Here is a 19,035-nt window from a genome sequence, read left to right on the forward strand (position 1 = left end):
GAATATGTGTGGTGCAGGGTGCCAGAGATCCAAATGGGGTGGCCACTAGCAAGGCAAATGTCTTAATCCCCTGTGCCTTAAGTCTGCCAGATATTCTCTCTGGTTCCCCTCTTGTTATCACCTTCTCGGAAATATGAGAAAAAGAGAGACACTGTAATTGGGGGAGAGAGATGAGAGAGGAAGAGGATGACATGGGTGACAATGTAAGGTCCAAAAGGAGTATCAATGAGATGGTGAGCATCAGGACATCACCTTGGCCTTGTTTGATTTGTTTTTCAGTCTATACCATAGGAAAAAAATGTTTAAATGACATCTCAACAGTCCAGACTACAAAATGCAGAGACAGGCGTATTAAGAAGATTCATAAAATAAGCAGAGATGGTCTAGGCCTCTGAAATGAGCAGAGAGGAGAAGGAGCAGAGTGAGAGAGGGAGGAGAGAGAGAGAAAGACAGAGAGAGAGAGAACTGACACTCATGTCTCAAAACTTAGGGTGGAGGAGAGGAGAAGCAAGAGCAGAGGAACACAATGCATGCTTTTACACTGGAGTCTCTCCTGAAGCTCTAAAAGAGTTGCTCCTGAAGCAATATGTTAACCAAGATCACTAGGGTTTAGTTAATACTTTTTTTTCATAGTTACATTTATATATATATAAGAGGTGCTGGCAAAAACTGGCGGTCGTTTTGTCCTAACCTTCCATGGCTGGCACACAAGAACCCCCACCCCTGACAACTACTCACCTTAAACTTCCTGCCAACTACAGGTAAATCACAGAATAAATTATTTTCTTTTCCAAGGAGTTTGCTTTTTGTTATGCAAAAAATTAAAATGCTGCAACTTGATTTTGTGCATTGAACCTAACTCTAAGTAGCAAGCTCAAAGGACATGTGCCTTTAGGGGTTCAGACTAGCTGGAGACACACAACCAAGTGCTAAGTGAAGCTGTCATTTCTGAGAAAACCTGTTCCTCTTATGGTGTGGGTCTCTGGGGCCCTGCATTTCCAGTGTGGTGAAAGGTTCCCTTCCATATTGGAAGGCAGAGTCTCTTCCTGTTTTAGCTGGATGACCTGAGCTCCACCTTTCGGGTTACTGACAGAGCTACATTGCAGGACTGTTGTATGGATGAAATGAGAAAAGCCAGAAGGTCCATTTGCTTGTACAGATCAGAGGTTAACTCATGCTAGTGCTATTACTATTACTGCATTCTAGCTGTTCCTGAACATAATATCTACCTGAACTTTGGTTTTGAAAGAGCAAACAATTCTATGAATTGTTTTGAATACTATGATTATCTTTAAAATGTAACACATATTTTCTTAAAACTTTGCACAAACAAATATGAAAATACAAGAAACAACAGGCAATTTTTTCTTTGAACATTATAATTTTAGCATGTGAATACTTAGAAATTATTAAGTATTACCTTTTTTAAACAAATGATTGTTTATTTTCTAAACTCTGACACATGAAAAATAATAATGCTTGGGTTATGAAAGATAAAAAATAAGCTCTGTTAATGGTTTCTACAAGAAATGCAACATTTCCTTAAGAGTCCATTAAGTGGTAAAATATAAGATGGATGGATGAAACAAGTGAACACATACCACACAACCCTTCTTTAAATGTAAGCATGCGTCATTTTCCATCTGGTGGCAAATATAACTATTCTTGTATCTTATATAACTGCTTTATTTTAGAAAATTTACTTTTTACTTAGGTACTTTCATAATCTTAAACAATGAAAATATAAATATGGCAAATTTGTGATTATACTGAAACACAAAAATTGAACAATTTTCTGTTTGTGATTATAATGAAACACAAAAATTGAACAGTTTTCTGTTCTACTCCAATTTAATCTATTTACATCAGCTGTTTGGGTTCCATTGGGTTCAGTATGACTCTAAAAACTTATGATTTTAACACTAAGTTATTTCAGATTCACAATAATTCCAAACATTCATCTAAAACTCTGAGGGCAAGCTCACAGCTACAACTGATGTAAAAAATAAATGAATTAAACAATGTCAGAATCACATTTATAATGATTTTTGTAATAGACTCTGGCAATAATATGGTGAGAAGATAATTTTCTTAATCCTGTAATTCATTTGATCCAAGATAAGTAACCCCAAGTCCCGCCCACTGGGCGCTGGCCCTACCCACAGCTCAGCTCCTGCTCGTTAGCTTCAGCTCTGCGCATGCATGAGGTATGCCTCACCTGGGCCTGTCTCAAACACATCCTCTGAACTCACAATACCAGAGGCCCCCTCAGCACCAACTCGAACTTTGTATGCTGTTCCTGGCATTAGACCCTTTAACCCAAAGAAGCTCCGAGAACCATTTACAATTTCTTTCCTCCATTCTTCTTTGCCTATGGAAATTTTGCAAAAACAATACATTTGAATATTTTAAAGAACTAGAAGTTAGTGTGTTAAGAAAGGAAAATACACGCTAAAGACAAAATTTAGGATGCTTAAATTCATCACATTAATAATTTATCTATGCATGTCAAATAAATCAAAAGGCAAATAAGACAAAAAATAAAAAATATGAAAATGTCCCCAAAGTGAAACTTCCAGACTGCATATTAATTCTACATATTCCCATCTGCATGAAATCTTCTTAATAGAAGATTTATCTGAACTTTATCAGAATCTTGCCTTATGAAACTGTTGGGTTTCCCTAGTGATACTTATGAAAACAACTGTTATACATACAAAAAATGATGGGAGATTTTAATAAATTGTGATGTCTTAAAATTCATCCAACTTACAGGTTTATCTTTTCCAGAATGCTGATTTAACTAAAGGAACAGTAATAACTAAAAATCTGTATTTACATGACAAAAGTCCATAGAGTTGGACCATATTCAACATTTTGTCACATTTATTAACCGCAGTCTATTGTATGCAGAGTCTACTTTATTAAGAATGGGACATGGAATTTTCACAATCTGTTGATAATTCAAGTTGGCCAGGATGTAAGTAGGGTGCCTGGCTTGGGAATAAGTTAAAGATGGAAATACAATGTTTTCTCCCTCAAAGTGTTAATTTTCTGCAGCTTTTGATAAAATTCTATTGGGTGGTATAGGCAAAATTACTACTTTCAAATCAATTTATCTCATCTATTTCAAGATTTATTCTAAATAAACCTTCTTCCTTACTTGTTTACAAATACGATTATTCATTATTGCTCTCGCTTACATAGTATGGCTAAACAACAGCTTAAAGCATCACTATAGGAAAATTCACATGCCACGGAACTTAACCTGTTACTTACTTTTAACAACATAAAAAGATTCCCATTTTGTATGATTGACATTGGCTGGTTAATTCACTGTAATTTTTAGATAAATCCAATTTATTTAATTGGATCAAATAATTTTCTCAAGATCATCCATAGCAAATCTTTAAAACTGTCTTTAATCTCTTAAAGCATATCCCCCGAATTAAAAAGCAGGTAACAAAATTGTTTCTTACTGCCAACTACACCATATTCAATATAAAAGTTCACATGATCTGGTCCCTCATAGTCCCAACTGATATTGGCATGGGTCTCAGCAGCTGCAGTAGTAAGATTGCTGATCTTGGGATTTACTGCTTAAAATAAATATACAATAGAAAAATAAACATTCAAATTGCAGCATCATACACACAGATATAAAATAAATTTAATTACTCTGAAACTGTGCAAATAAATACTGATGAAATTTAGATAGTGTGCAAATTCCACTTTAATTACAGAAACATCGTTCATTTGTTAAACTATAGCATTAGGAAATAAATTAATAATCAGAAATAATGAAGAACAGTATTGAAATTAATGAGCTCTATGATATGCTTAATATATGAATGAGTTCTGGGCAATGTAAACTATTGTCATTAGGTACAGTCCTAGAAAATGTAAGAATATTCATTAACTGATGAATGGTGGGAAGAAAAATTGCTAATTCTGGGGGTTTAGATCACCGAATTTCTTAGTTACAAGGTAAAACCCAGTAGCAGGCCTGGAGAGTTAAAGTGCTTGCTTTGCAATGAAGCCAATCCTGGTTCAATCCCTGGCACTACATACGGTCCCCCGAGCACCACCCAAAGTAAACCCTGATCCCTTCGAAGAGCCAGAAGTAAACCCTGAGCACCTCTGGTTGTGTCCCAATGATCCCACCCCCTTCAAAAAACAGCAAGAAGTTGCTTTTAAATTCTATTTATGATCTTAGTGCAAAACTTTAAAGAATTTGTGTTGGGATAATTAAGAATATTCCTTGGAACAGCAGCTGTTGAGGCCAGGAAGGCAGCTCAATGGGCTGGAGGCATAATTTGAATTCTCAAGTTCCAGTTTGGAGCTCTGGTACCAAAATGGTTCCTGGGTCAGAAATGCCCCCATGATTCCTAGCTATGACCCAGAATCAAAAATGAAGCAGACAACAGCAGCTTCTGAACTGTTTTGAGATACAACAGTCTTTAAGAATCTTTCATTTGAGGAGTTTGGGGAACCTTAGTGAGGGCTGTTAAAGAAATTTTGGATAACTAGGGTATACAGAAAAGAAGCTGAAAAAACAATTGCCAAATACAACTTTTCAAAAATGAAGATGGAGCAAATAAAAGGAATAAGAACTATTTTGCTTGACACATGGTGGAGAAGAAAACTGTACCTGCTAAATGTTCACAGTGTAATCTTGTTTGAAAAAATTACAGTGCAATAACTTAAGATTCCTAAATCCTTAAACTATGGAGATGAGATAGTGCTAAATGTTTGCACTGAGGAAAGAACTTCTACAGTCACCAAGAGATATTAATTGCTCTCTGAGACTAACAAGCCTTTCAGTCTTAACTCAACTGCTTCACTGAAAATTACACACTTAAATGTTTGGCCACTTTTATCACAGAGATTCTCATTCTCCTCCCTTTTCTGCTATCATCTACTTTCTGATGGACTGAACAAATACTTGTGGAGCACCAGTGACTTGCCAGACCAGGGGACTTAGTGCCATTTCTTATCTGGGCTTTCTCAGATGTTCCCTCTAGTCCCTCTCCTCTAAGTGTTTCTTTGTAGATTCCACCAGTGCTGCTACTTACATCTTAGCCCCCTACACTACAGCTCAGACCCTGTTACTTCCCTAATTAAGATGGGAATGGCTTCCCTTTGCCTCCACTAAACATAAACTCTTTAGCCAGATAGTCACGGCCATTAAGGATTACTCACATATGGCTTCACCTACCTCATCTCAGATTCACATCTCAGTGAATTCACATCTCAGTGAATCTCAGTGAATATTCACCTTCTCATGTGTTCAACACTTCCAACAATTTGGAGCGTAGCTATAGCCCAAACATCCTGTGGGTCTTCATGTCTACGCCTCTGCTTCTGCTCTCTATTGAGAATCTGTATAGATCTGATTCATCTGACAAAAATTCTATTTGGTTTTCCAAGACCAGTTCATAATTTACTTTCTTTGTGATGCTTTTCCTGATACTGTCTGGCAAAATTGTTGAGCCCTTTACGCTAAGCTAACATTTTGCTCAAATTGCTAGTGTAGTGGCTACTTTTACTCATCTATTTATTTTTTAGCTTTATTGATTAGATTGTAAATATATCAGAAGCAGTCTTACTATTGTGACACAGTGCCTGAAAAAAAGGTTGGTGGACCAGAAAGGGTCACCAAGGGGGTTAGGTCACTTTACTTGCATGTGGCCAACCATGGTTTAATCTCAGCACTATATATGGTTGCCTGGACACTGCAAAGGGACACTCATGAGGACAGAACCAGAAATAGCTCCAAAAGGTGTGCCACTCCCCAACATATAACAACTCCAAAATAAATACAAGTCTTTCATCTTTTAGTCAGTGAGATAATACAGTGGGTAGGGTGCTTGCTTTGCACATGGCCGACCCAAGTTTGATCCCCAGCACCCCATTTGGTCTCCAATCCCTGAGTGCAGAGCCAGGAATAAGCCCTGAGCAGCTCTCAGTGTGGCCCCCAGCCCCTGACAAAAAAAGAATCTGATGGGGCTGGAGCGATAGTACAGCGGGTAGGGTGTTTGCCTTGCATGCAGCTGACCTGGGCTCAATTCCCAGCATCCCATATGGTCCCCTGAGCACTGCAAGGAGTGATTCCTGAGTGCATAAGCCAGGAGTGACCCTGTGCATCACCGGGTGTGACTCAAAAAGCAAAGAAAAAAAAATCTGGTAAAGTTGATATGTCAGAAGGATATTAGCTGTTGAACTTAGAGAACCTTGTATACAGTCTTTTGTTATTGTTGAAAGCCAAATAAAGCTTATTGCTATTTCTTTTCATTAGTGTTATTAGAATAGTTATTACTTCACTATTTGATAGTCCCGAGTATACTTAAGAGTTTCACTATTAGTTTCATTCCTGACCTAAGCAGGTAGCACGAGAGTCAACCCTGGCCAGTCTGACAACAGGAAAGGAGTCCTCACCAGCACCTGTGCCCTCCTCTGCTCAGCAGTGACTAATCACAGCCGTCTTCTGTTCAGGTCAAGAACCATGCTCAGATCCTCAATGGCCAGTTAGTTTCTCCCCATTATTATACCCCAATTAGTCACCTCCAAAGTGTATTACCAATGACTGGTATAGACAGACAATAAAATGTTATGGGAAAATCATTAGTGATTAGTAATAATGGGTCTCACAGCTCAAATTCATTATTTCTATCCTTTGGATTCATTTTTGTAGAAGTATTTACTGACATCTCCTAGGACTCCAGCACTATAAACTACTTAAAGGGACACATTCCTAGAATAAATGCAGCCAATCACTCTAATTCTTACACAGAAAATGGCAGTTTTTAAGTGAACAAAGGTATGAATCAAAATTAGTGACTCCTAAATATCATTTTTAACTATTATGTCGAGGAGAATGATTAGGAAGAATTAGTAGGGGATACTAATTTACTTAAATTTACCCTGTCTTCTATCTTAGTTTAAAATGTCCCTTCATAATTATACATTTGAAAGCATGGATTCATTAACATATCTTAAAATCTGTATGAAAAATTGAAAAGGTGAACTCATTTGCATCTCTTCCCTTTTTGACCAGAATTAAAATTACTAGAGGTTGAATTCATATAGCAAATATCATTATTTTCTTCCAATGATTTATCTCTCTCTCATGTTGTTTATAATAAATATATAAATAATATGTGAGATATTAAAACTTGAAAGATTACAGAGAGTGTTTTCCTTCTCTTTCAGGGAGAATATAAATTCTGTACAGAGAAAGAACTTTTTTTGTTTTAAAAAGGATAGAATTCATTCTTAGGTTAAAAAAGAAATACTTTTAAAGATGGAAAACCCGGTATAACAAATTATTCTTGAGCAATTTAAAGTCTTTTCATGGTAAAATGTCTAGCATTTTATAGTACTGCTGCAATATAAAGAAAAAATATATGTAAAGGTTTAATTTAACTTAAAATATAAACATAATTTTCTTTTTAATCTAAAATTCATCAGATTTTGATGTTACAGATCCATGAACTTTTATTGCTATAAACCTTTCCTTTTCTGTACAATCATAAGAAATCATATTCTGTACAATCATTTGTGTACAAATTCTGTACAATCCTAAGAAATCATAAGAAAATGTTAGGGGTCCATGAACTTCTTTTGATACATTTTTTCCTTTTCTGTACAATCATAAGAAATTCACAATTATTTGGAAAAGTCTTGGGAATTTTTGGGAATTATACGAAAAACTCTTGGGACTGGAGAAATAACTCCAGCAGTAGAGCACATGGTTCACATATGCTAGGTCTCAATTTGATCTCCAGGCCCACATACCTTGCTCACCCTCTTTCCCACACCAAGGGGTATGGTCTCTATAAAAAAGAAAAATCCTAACCTTTTTATCATGATATTTTAAAAGTATTAATTTAATTAAAATTTTTTTTAAAGGGTAGTGCTGTTTTCCTGGGAATGTCTAACATGACAAGTCTACACAAAAGCCAAACCTGCTGCAGTCCAATACTCACAGTCATTCTGTTACTCCAAAAATTCTGCCTGTAACATGGCAGAGGCAGAGTGACCCGGCCACTCCTAGGAAGGAGGCAAATGTTTCTCTAATAGTGGGACACAGCAGTACATTAGCGAACAACCGCAGTTGCTTTCTAATTATCCCAGGAGAGGCTTACGTTGTTCTACAATATTACAGAATTCTTGAACTTGCATAACTTTGTTCTTTCAAGTCCAAAAAACATCTCACATCAAGATTGCTGAAAATCATGATAGTTTTCAGTTGCTTCAAACTATATTTGTTTAATATAATTTTCCAAGGTGGATTTCAAATAGAAGAAATGTATTAGGTCTAAATTCACAAGAGCTGAACGACTTAAAACAAAACACTTACTCCTTTTGACCTTCCTTTTGCTATTCCTATTTGGATTCAGTCGGTCAAAGCCAGAGAAAGCCCTGGTCTTGGGTATTCCTTATGAAAATCATGCTCTGTGCAGGGATTCCTGCTTTGTAAAAAGCTAAGAGATCAACCTATAACCAATGAGTCAAAGATTAGGGGATCTTTGGAAGTGCCTCAAGGGGAAAATATGTAACAAGCTATGTAAGCATCTTCTTCCAGTATATCTGTCTCTCCCAGAGAGTTATAAGAAATAAAGAAGAACAAAAAGAATCCATTGTGGATTGCTGGCTGTTGCCCAAGAGAAGGAAACTTGAGCAACTTGGCGAAGAAAGGATGGAACAATACAACGGAGCTGAGCATGCAAGGCTGACTTGAACACTTGCTGGTAGGGGGTCCCACGGAGACTTTTAGACTCAGGCCAAGTCTTAGGGAAATGCTAAACTAAGCTTCCAAATGAGCAGTGTTGAATAATGCCAGAAAAAAATAAACACTGTGTCTACAAGAAATACATCTAAATCAGATTAGAAAGGGAAGCTTGGTTGATCCAATTTCTCACATGATGTTTTCATATAAGAATAATATTGCTGAGTCCTTATATATGTGACATGGCCATAAAGAGGATATGTGACAAATGTATAGTTTTCATTCTGTCTGATACAGCCACAATTGTATCATTAAGAGCTATAAAAATTGAGATTTTGATTTGACCAGGGTGAAATCTTTTTTTTTTTTTTGACCAGGGTGAAATCTTGATAAAAAATTAGAATTCATTGTGTGACTTTCTATTGGTGAAAAAGAAAAAAAGACAAAACAATGTTAAAGCCAAGATCCTCTCTTTTGAGTGTTGCAAAGCTTATTTTCTCTTTTTGACCCATGCTGCACTTTTCCATGTTTCACATTGCAAACTTCACACATGTATAAAATCATGCAGATGAATTATTTTACCTTTGCCTGCACCTACATCAGGTGGAAGAATACCAGCTTTAATGAAGGGAAACAGAAATAGGAGACTGTATAGTTAGATGTCACACACCCATGAGCATGTAAAGCGATACAAAAACATTTATTAAAATGCTAAAGCATGCAAGAAGAATGAAGTGTACCATATTAGATACAGGAGACAACATCTGTTGGTGTCTCCAAACTTACCCAGTAACCAAATGCACATATTACTTAAGGTGCATGACTCATACTTGGCTACTATGTTAGAAGGCTTAGGATACTTCAATCCATGTTTTTGATAGAAAAGTGAATTTCTTATGCTATGGAGTACAATCAAATAAATAACCCTTAAGAAATTCTACAATTTAGAAACATGCAAGAATTGAGTCTTTTTTTTACAATATTTTTTTTATCCCTTTCACTACATCTAAATTTTTCAAAATTATTTTTAACGATGTGAAAGGTGTTAATAACCCATTACTAATTTAATGGGCCTAGTTTATTTTTTCTGTACCAGACAGCATATCAAAATACAAAGTTCCATGCTCAAAGTAAATGAATTATTTAATAACTATTTCAATTCCCTTACTTGAAAACCTAAATCAGTATGTAGTCTAACAAATTATTTTCTGATGAATAAGAATTAGAATGATCACTATCCATAATTTATTTGAATGGAGATGTGTGCATCTATATGTATAGTTGTAGATATAAGAAAAACATACCCTTGAACTTCAAATTCAAGTGTGGCAAATATTTTAATTTCCCATTCTCACCTCAATTATTCAACAGAAGTTGAAAATCTTCATATGGCTTTAAGAATTATATAGTAGAGTTATTCTCATTGACCTTATCTATATCAGAATGAGTATTTATTGGGTAAGATAGATATTAATTGTAAGAAACAAGAAAGCATGAATGTGAACGTTCTTTATTTTATGAGACTTATATGGATTTTATACATACCCATCTTACCTTCATCCACAGTTGTTACTGCTTCCTCTGTTATCTGACTTCCTGATCCTGCTGATGTCTGTGCATAGAAGTAAAACTTATATCGAGTGCTGAAATTTAAATTTTTTAAAGTCCAGCGTGTCCTGTTGGCAGGAATTTTTAAATCTACCAGAGGGCCTAATTCATGTGTGTTGTTAACTGTCAACAAGAAAAACAAGCAAGGGAATTCTCCATTAATTGCTATACGAATATTATTAAAAATCAAAGTGTCAACTAAAAATGTCAAGCTTAGATTGCATTGAATTTTATAAACTTATCACTCTGACATAACTGATAACCTTTCATAGCACCTGTAATATGGTACAATCAAGCAAACAATATTTTTATTGGCTTATAGTATAGGGGAATTTCATAACTGAATCTTAGTGGCTTATAGTATAGGGGAATTTCATAACTGAATCGCAATGGCATTTCTTCTGTCTCTATGTTTTTGCAGCTCAAGTCACACATCATTATATAAGCCCAAATTTTGTCTTTAGAGTCCCTGTGACGATGAAACCCCTTTTGCTACTATTTTCTAATTATAAGTAGCACCTATCTAGTTTAAAGGTGTAAAAAATCACAAAGGCGGCACTCGAGCTCAGGAGGGGGAGAGGTGATGTTCACTTGGGGCAGTTCTCTCTTGCACGTGCTGCTCCAGTTCGTTCGGTGTCCTCCAGCAGCTGTGTAAGGACCAGATCAAGATGGCTCCTCCTTGTGCTCTGCTTCTGTGTGTGCCACTGTGCTTTCTTCTGTCTGTCTCTCTGTTTCTGTCTCTGTCTCTGTAGTCTCTCCTCTGGTCTCTTCCGACCTCTCTCTGTCTCTGCTTCTGTGTCTTCTCTCTTGCTTCTGTCTCTTCTCTCTCTCCTGCTGTCTCCCTTGTCTTCTTCTTCTGTCTCCCCTGTCTTCCTCCACAGTCTTAGTTTACATAGCAAATTACATAGGGTGGTGACACAGAGGTGGGTTGAACATTAACAAATCAACAAAGAAGGGTAAAATCATTTCTCAAGATTAACAAAATCTCATCTAAGGAGATTACTAGGAGATCCATTCAAGGGTGGGATCCAAACAAGGGTGTGTCAGGGTGTATCCCTTCCTTCCTCAGCGAGTAATCCAATTAAATAGTTATAGTAAATCTACTTAAATATTTCTAGCAATGTCATTCTGTATGAGCACAGTAAGAGATATATGAGGACATTCACTATATTTTCTAGACCACAGTTCTCAGGTCAGGTTAGTCTTCCTAACCCCAGCAGGGTCCTAGTCTCCTCGTTACTTCTGGATCATGACAGCATTTGTCTATGACCATGCTCTCAACTTATAGTTGAGTATTGTGGTGATTTGGCCTGGCCCATTTTGATGCCAGGGTAGCTCAGAGCTTGCCCTGGGAACATTCCGTCCCTCGTCGGGACCCTGCTTTTGGGGTACTAGGAACTAAGGGCAACTGAGTTGAGAAAGCAGATGTCCGGGAGTAAATATTATTGGAGTCAATCGGCTCCCAAGTTACAAAGCATAATATTAACTGTCTTCCTGTGTCCACAGAGAAAAGACACTGCTTTAAGGTAGACTAAGTTCCCTGCAGCAAGGCTGAAAGGACAAACCTCATGTTATCCTACATAAAGGGAATACTCTCCTCAGTGCCACACTCAGAGGTTTCTACTACTTTACAGATGACTTAATTTTCAATGGCGTATCATTCTTTAAGAAGTACAGTTTGCAGTTCCTTCTGGATAATACTTGGAGGCCAATGTGTATTTCTACAACTTCTAGAAAAAATAGCTTGTGATTTAGGTTCACATTTGTTTTCGTTCCTCATTCCTTTTTTAAAACCATATTTTCTCTTTCCCTTCTCCCAATAACTTACTTGGCTGAAATTTTAAGGTGTACTCAGTTAAAATGCCATTTGGGTGGCTTGGTGGATCCCATTCCAAAGTGAGAGAGTCCAATGTTGGATTAACGATCTTTAAAGATGATGGTGCACTAGGAACTTGAAATGAGAACACAGAGTCAACACAAGGTTACTGAATGTTTCAAAATGTTTAAAAATATTAAAATGACATATTCCACCACATTTCCACATTTAATCAAGGTCTGTGCTTTATGTTTCCTTCTGATTTTGTTTTGGGGATGCACCCAAAGGTGCTCAGGGCTTACATCTGGCTCTGTACTCAGGGGTCACTCCTGGCAAGTCTTGGGTGATCATATAGGCTGCCAGGGATTTAACCTGTATTAGGTGCAGCTAAGGCAAGCACCCTACTGCTGCACTAGCTCTCTATCTCTCCCGAACTCATTCTTGTTTCGGCTAAAAATGCACTGACAGAAATCTGTGAAGAGCATCCATTTTGCTCTTCTTTTTCTTTTTTCCTTCTCCCCTTTCTACTGAGATTTAAAACTATTCTCTCAAAATACATGAAACTCCTGTGTTTACAGGGATGCAATCCAGGATTTTTAGCAGAGTCAGAACATCTACTTGTTTCATTAAGAGTTTCACAGAAGCATTGTGGAGAAAAATAAAATTATTCTAATGGGGCTTTTGAGTAGACACAGCTGGGCTCTGGGCTCTTAAGGACTGTTTTCCCTCCCCAACACATTAGGTGCCTCTGAGCAGCCAGAGCACCCTGCCTGCGGGGCTTTGGGCACGAGCCAGCCTGCCCAGGTGCAGGGCGGCTCTTATCTCAGGAGCCGACAGATGCCCAGAGTCTCCTGGCGATGGACAAAAGCTCCAGTGCTGCCAAGCCTCGGGCTCTGGTGATGGCCTATGGGGTGTCAAGTTTTCTAGGGCAGAGGCTGGCAAGTGCCCAGAGGAAACAAGCCCTGTGTGCTTCATTCATTTCCTTAAGAGGAGAGCGGATGGGGGCAGCTCTCCCAGAAATGGTGCCACTGTCGCTCCTGACACTCTTATCTGGAGACCAGGGCATCCACTCCACCTTCTCCCTCTGCTTCTTTTTCCTGATGGTCTGTCGCAGAAGTGACTATGTTCTAAGGCCGTGTAAATCCTGTCCATTCTACCTCATTGATTTCAAATCTGTCATTTCTTCCTTTTGTTCCTGACACCACAGCATTTCTGACACACAGTCCTAACTGTCTCCAAACCAGGAAGTGGATCTTCACTTTGGAGATCAAAGACCCCTTGGACAATCTGACAACAGCCATCAAGTTTTCCCCCCCAAAAAAGACACTGTTTAATATAATTTTAGGAGGCCCGGGGAGTTCCTCTAAGCCATGAACTGACCTTTGAAGACTACAGTCCCCGAGTAAAGAGCCTTTGGTTTGCAGGCTAATATCCTGTCCTTCAAGGCCATCAGGAATGTGAAATCCTGAGCTGACAGGTTTTCTCTCTATTTATCTTTTCTTCAGTTCCCTTAAACCCATGCCATTTGTGTTTTCAGACATACTACTTCTCTTTCTCCTATGTTAGTGCCCCAATCATCTCTTCTATAACATCTTCCTCTGAGCCATCTAAAGGACTAGTGTGACAGTCACCAGTGCAATCCTTCTGTGGAAGGAGCCATAACTGCTACAGGTTGGTGAGACTGAGGACAAGTAACTGCGGTAAAATGAAAGTGGGAGCCCAGAACGACTCTCACAGATTGTTTCAGAGGCTGCCCAGATGGCGAGTCTTCAACAGAGTCAGGAAAGGGTTCACCAAGAAATTGTTTACTGAAAAATATCTAGGGAATTCACAGAAGCTAGACATAGGGATCATCTCCAAATCACTGGTTGCAATTCAAATAAAATAAAGCCCATATTCATGTCGGGTAATTCCCTTTCTTACTACAAGTCCCTTCACCCACTGGGCTCACATGTCCTCGTGCTCCAACTTCTCCCGCCCTCATTCCCTCCCTCCATCAGTGCCTGCTGGGGTCTTCTGTCCATCTTTCTCTGAAGTCAGCCAGACTTAACTATCAAATCTTGCCCTTCTCTTCCCAATCCACATTCGTTCAAGACCTTCTAACTTGATGCAACTTCAGAATAAACTAGGAAGGCATATTGAGAAAGCCTTAGTAGTAAACAAACACTTACACAAAGATTAATTCCTTCTTAGGCTGTTGCATTTAGTCCTCATGCTTTTCAATAAGGAAACTGAAGCTTAGAGAAGTTGTATGACTTGCCTCAGATCAGAAGGGGAAATGAAAACCCAAAGAAATGTCAAATTCGTAAGGTTCAAAATGCACGATTTATGATGAAGGATGGAAACAGCTCAAGTCGAGAGTGGGGGAGAGCAAAAAAAAAAAGAGTGGGGGAGAGCGTAACACGTGTAAGCTGTGTACCACCAGTGGCTCACACTTGAATGTGGTTTCACCCAAGCAAACACAAACTGCTCAGCTGGTGTCAATGTGTTAAGGCAGTATTTTGTGTTCTACAGCCACTCGGGTCCCATATGAGCTGACATTTTGGCAGTTTTGTAGTGTATTCTGCAATGTGAAAATCACATTTGGCTTGCAGAATATACTCTATTTAGAGATCCTTCAGGTTGTGCCATAAATATATGCACAATATCACGCCTACCACATACCTCCTTCTGGGGTGTTAAAGACTCTGTCGGCGCTAGCTGGGCCTTCCCCTTTCCCATTGACCACTCGGACATTCAGAGTGTAGTTGCTGAAGGGCTCCAGACCGGGCAACATGCCGTGGGTCTTGCTGCCCTGGAAAGTGAGGATCTTCTTCTCAATGTGGCGTCTGTTTCTTTTAGAGAGACTCTGGTCCTTCCAGTAGTAAATCTGAAACAGCAAAAACAGAAGTCAGAGAAATTTACAGGAGCAAAAAAAGTACTTAGGCTCACAAAATTCAAGTTTTATTGCTTTTATTCCCAGAATATTCCCTTGGTGCATTTCAGAGGATTATTACTGGCAAAACTGATGGCTATTGATTCTGAGGCAAGAGAGTAGGAAAACCGCAGATAGAGTGAAATTAAATTAGGGAAAGTGATGAAGGTGCACAATATTACTTTATTGAAAAGAACAAGAAAGGCCTCGAATAACATGTTTTGTTCAACGTCCTTATCTGGTGACATTGGTAAAAACAAAACAAAACAAAAACAATCCTAGTTGCTGAGTGAAATTAACCTAGTCAAAGACCTGTCTTGGTGAAATGTTTCAGTAGAAGCCATTGTTTTCAAAAACCTATCAATGACATTAAGTGAGAGGTTATGAAAAATAAAATAACTGAAAAAGCAGGAAACTCATACAGTTCTCTCCATAACATCAAGGAAAGAGAAGAGAATAGAAGGGCTTAAGTCTCTCTCTTTTTTCTGCTTTTTTGGTCACATCTGGCGATACAGAGGGGCTACTTCTGGGTCATGTACACAGGAATTACTCCTGGAGGTGCTTGGGGGACCATATGGGATGTTGGGAATGAATCCGGGTTGGTCATGAGCAAGGCCAATGCTCAACCCGCTGTACTATCACTTAAAGGGCTTAAGTCTCATGCTGCAAATTATCCTGTAAAAATTGCTATCCAATATTTACATGCTAGATCAAAATTAATGCAACGTCCTATGTCAGGTATAACTTAGTCTGATCCTAAAACCTATGGGACTTGCCCACCACCCCAGGGCTATTAAGAGATAAAGTGGTCCTTTGATTTCAAGTATAGGACTTTTGCACTGTGTTAGAATTACATCACCTCATATAAGATGCTGATTTTTGTACTACATTGTATGCACAGACCTTGGAGAGACGTTTATGCAAAATAAAAAATTAATTATGGTTATAAACTGAGCTTAGCATGGCGGGAAAAGGGAGAGATGGGGAGGTGGGTTGGGGGGACCCTGAAACAGTAGCAGAGAGAAGCAGACAGTCTGGTGGCGGGTGTGGGGTGGGAACTGTGCACGCATGAAGCCCTGTTATGGTGCCTCAAATAAAAATTAGAAACTCAAAAAATACATAACTTTCAACTTAATTGATTAACTCCTTTTAAAATTTATCTTAGGAATTTAAAGACATTTTTAGGAGGAGTCAGCATATATGTAAAATCTGACAAATGTAGAGAAAATATTTTAACATGATGCAGTACGAAAATGTGATTATCTAGTGATTAGAGTTAACAAATCCAAAGAGTGACTTATTTGTGTGTGCAAATAGTTCTTTCATTGCCTATCAATAAAAAAATATCCATGAATATTCATAGTAATTGACATTTTATTTATTTATTTATTTTTGCTTTTTTGGTCACACCCGGTGATGCACAGGGTTACTCCTGGCTCTGCACTCAGGAATTACTCCTGGCAGTGCTCAGGGGACCATATGGGATGCTGGAAATTGAACCCAGGTCGGCCTGTGCAAGGCAAACGCCCTACCCGCTGTTCTATTGCTCCAGCCCCGGTAATTGACATTTTAAAAGAATGTCCCAATTGGTATTAGGTCATATTGAAATATAATGTAAATAATCTTTTCAAAGATCTAAATTATTTTCAGGATAACTCTGTGAGTTCAACACGTGTATTGGTTTAAAATCCAGGGCAGCTAGTTTTAATTTTAGTATAAAAACATAGTTTGTAGCTTTTTGTGCACATGTTAACTATTTCATTTGTAGAATGTGTTCATCTGTGGAATAAAGAAAAAAATTTTTCAAGTGAAGTTAACACAGAGTTAGACACAGAAGAAAGTCAGTGAGATCTGACCCAAGTACAGTTGGGGTACTGTGTGTGTCCTGCCTGAGGTGATAAACTAGGCAGGTGGATGAAAGGTCAAGGTGTTCTCTGATGAAAGAATGGGAATCTGGCACTCGCTGGCAGCCTGTTATTAAGGCAAAAGCATGAGAGCTCTTCCTTTACTTGCCCGATAGCCTTGCAGATGTCCTCGAATACTTTTCAGAGGTACTGGATCCCAGTGCACCTCAGCTAAGGTACTGTTCACTACGTTCACATGCACATTCCCAGGAGCCACCATTGGAACTAGAGAAAGATGAGAAGGGGATAGAAGTATCAATGTTATTTTGAATTTCATGCAAAATATCACATGGCTGAAAGCCAAGATCCTGCACTAGTTTATAGCCTGAAAGGAGATTTTTTTTTTTTGCTTTTTAGGTCACACCCGGCAATGCACAGGGGTTACTCCTGGCTCATGCACTCAGGAATAACTCCTGGCGGTGCTCGGAGGACCACATGAGGTGCTGGGAATCGAACCCGGTTCGGCCGCGTGAAAGGCAAACACCCTACCCGCTGTGCTATGGCTCCAGCCCTGAAAGGAGATTTTTTATATATATATATATATAGCTGGGTTTTTTCCCCCATTTGATTTTAGGGAACAATTTATCTTTTTTTTTTTCAAAAAAACAGTACAAAACATTTAACATTCTAAACTTATTACTTGCATAGCAGGCTAAATCCAGAAACGTTGAGCAAATTAATTGCCGCCTCCCTCCCGTCATCTCAAGCTATGCAATTCTGGAAAAGGTCTTGGCTGCAACTTACAAGTCTATCCTGCTAGGGAAAAGAATAAACAATAGCGCCAGACACTCACGGTCTTCTCCAGAATGTCCCATGACTACAACTGGCTCTGGACCAAACCCGGCATCATTCAGAGCCTGGACTTTGATCAGGTATGGAACAAAGGTTGGTGTGCCTGAGACAATGTATTTGGACACATTTGCCACCACCATGGATGTCCATTCATCATCACCATCTTTCTGGCGCCAGCTAACTTTGTATTGAAGACCTGGACCATTAGATTCAAAACCATTCAAGGGCTGAAAGGAAAAGAAAAGTCAAATAATCATAGTATATAAAACAGATGAACTGAATAAACTCTTTTTTTTCCTGCTTTTTAGGTCACACTGGGCAATGCACAGGGGTTACTCCTGGCTCTGCACTCAGGAATTACCCCTGGCAGTGCTTGGGGGACCATATAGCATGCTGGGAATCGAACCTGGGTCGGCCGTGTGCAAGGCAAACACCCTACCCGCTGTGCTATTGCTCCAGCTCCCGAACTGGATAAACTCTTACGGAAACATAAAGTTCTGTAAAAGTGAACATGGAAACACTGAAATACAAACTATTAACAATTTTCACCAGGGATTATTTATTCGGTGACTATACGGGATACCAGTGATTGAACTGGTGTCTTTATCCACTGTACCTCTTTGGCCCCTAAAAAACCACCGCTTTAAAGAGTAATTTCTACTTTGAAGAAGATAATATCACAGAAGTGTCTCAAACTCTGCCTTCACAAGCAAAGGTGCTTAAAACATTTGAATGATAGTTTCCTTTATTCTTTTTTTTGGTATGACATTATTAAATCATTGTCTATTTTACTTGGTGACTGAATCTTGTAAACATTTTTTTTACGAAAGTTTGATTTGTTATCCATCCTATTTCTACACAGATGTATATATAAGGATGTACAAAAAGTATTCATTTAATTATGTAAGTAAAATAGGCTTAAAGTCATACAAGTAAAAATTACATTAATTTTCCAAGTCCAGAAAATAAAGATAAGCCAAAAAAAAATAAAAAAAACAAACACCGGGAATAAATTGGCACAGACTGCCTCAAACATTCTCTGCACTGAGTGATTCTAGCCAGAAAGTATGGAGCATGTATGTGCCATGCACTGTTCTAGGTACCTTTTATGTATTAACTCCTTTAATTTTGTGAGATTGATTCTACTCTATTTCCGAGCACAAAGATACATACTGGAGATGCTACAAAACTGGGTTAGCATCCTAAATTCAGTAAGTAGCAAACCTAAGACTTGGACCCATCCATGGTGGCTTCAGATATTAAGCTTTTA

At 38.4% G+C, this 19,035-nt stretch overlaps 1 protein-coding gene across 31 annotated transcripts in view; it reads right to left on the bottom strand.

Moving 5' to 3' along the window:
* The window catches only part of NRCAM (neuronal cell adhesion molecule), a 314,513-nt gene that overhangs the window by 18,433 nt on the left and 277,045 nt on the right, over positions 1–19,035 (bottom strand). For 7 of the 31 annotated variants that reach the window (XR_008627059.1, XM_055119016.1, XM_055119066.1 and 4 more), the window contains 8 exons: positions 17,767–17,992; positions 17,083–17,198; positions 14,820–15,024; positions 12,168–12,290; positions 10,277–10,462; positions 9,314–9,349; positions 3,480–3,599; positions 2,219–2,371 (listed from right to left, as the gene is read on the bottom strand). Coding sequence is in view for 30 of the 31 variants with exons in the window: in XM_055119016.1 (XP_054974991.1) it covers positions 2,219–2,371; positions 3,480–3,599; positions 9,314–9,349; positions 10,277–10,462; positions 12,168–12,290; positions 14,820–15,024; positions 17,083–17,198; positions 17,767–17,992 (1,165 nt within the window). In the remaining variant the exon portion in view is untranslated. The remainder of the gene's footprint in view (positions 1–2,218; positions 2,372–3,479; positions 3,600–9,313; positions 9,350–10,276; positions 10,463–12,167; positions 12,291–14,819; positions 15,025–17,082; positions 17,199–17,766; positions 17,993–19,035) is intronic. The other 24 variants (XM_055119198.1, XM_055119171.1, XM_055119159.1 and 21 more) reach the window with 9 other exon arrangements.

The sequence above is a fragment of the Sorex araneus genome, chromosome 1, assembly GCF_027595985.1.
Source record: "Sorex araneus isolate mSorAra2 chromosome 1, mSorAra2.pri, whole genome shotgun sequence".
NCBI lineage: Eukaryota > Metazoa > Chordata > Mammalia > Eulipotyphla > Soricidae > Sorex > Sorex araneus.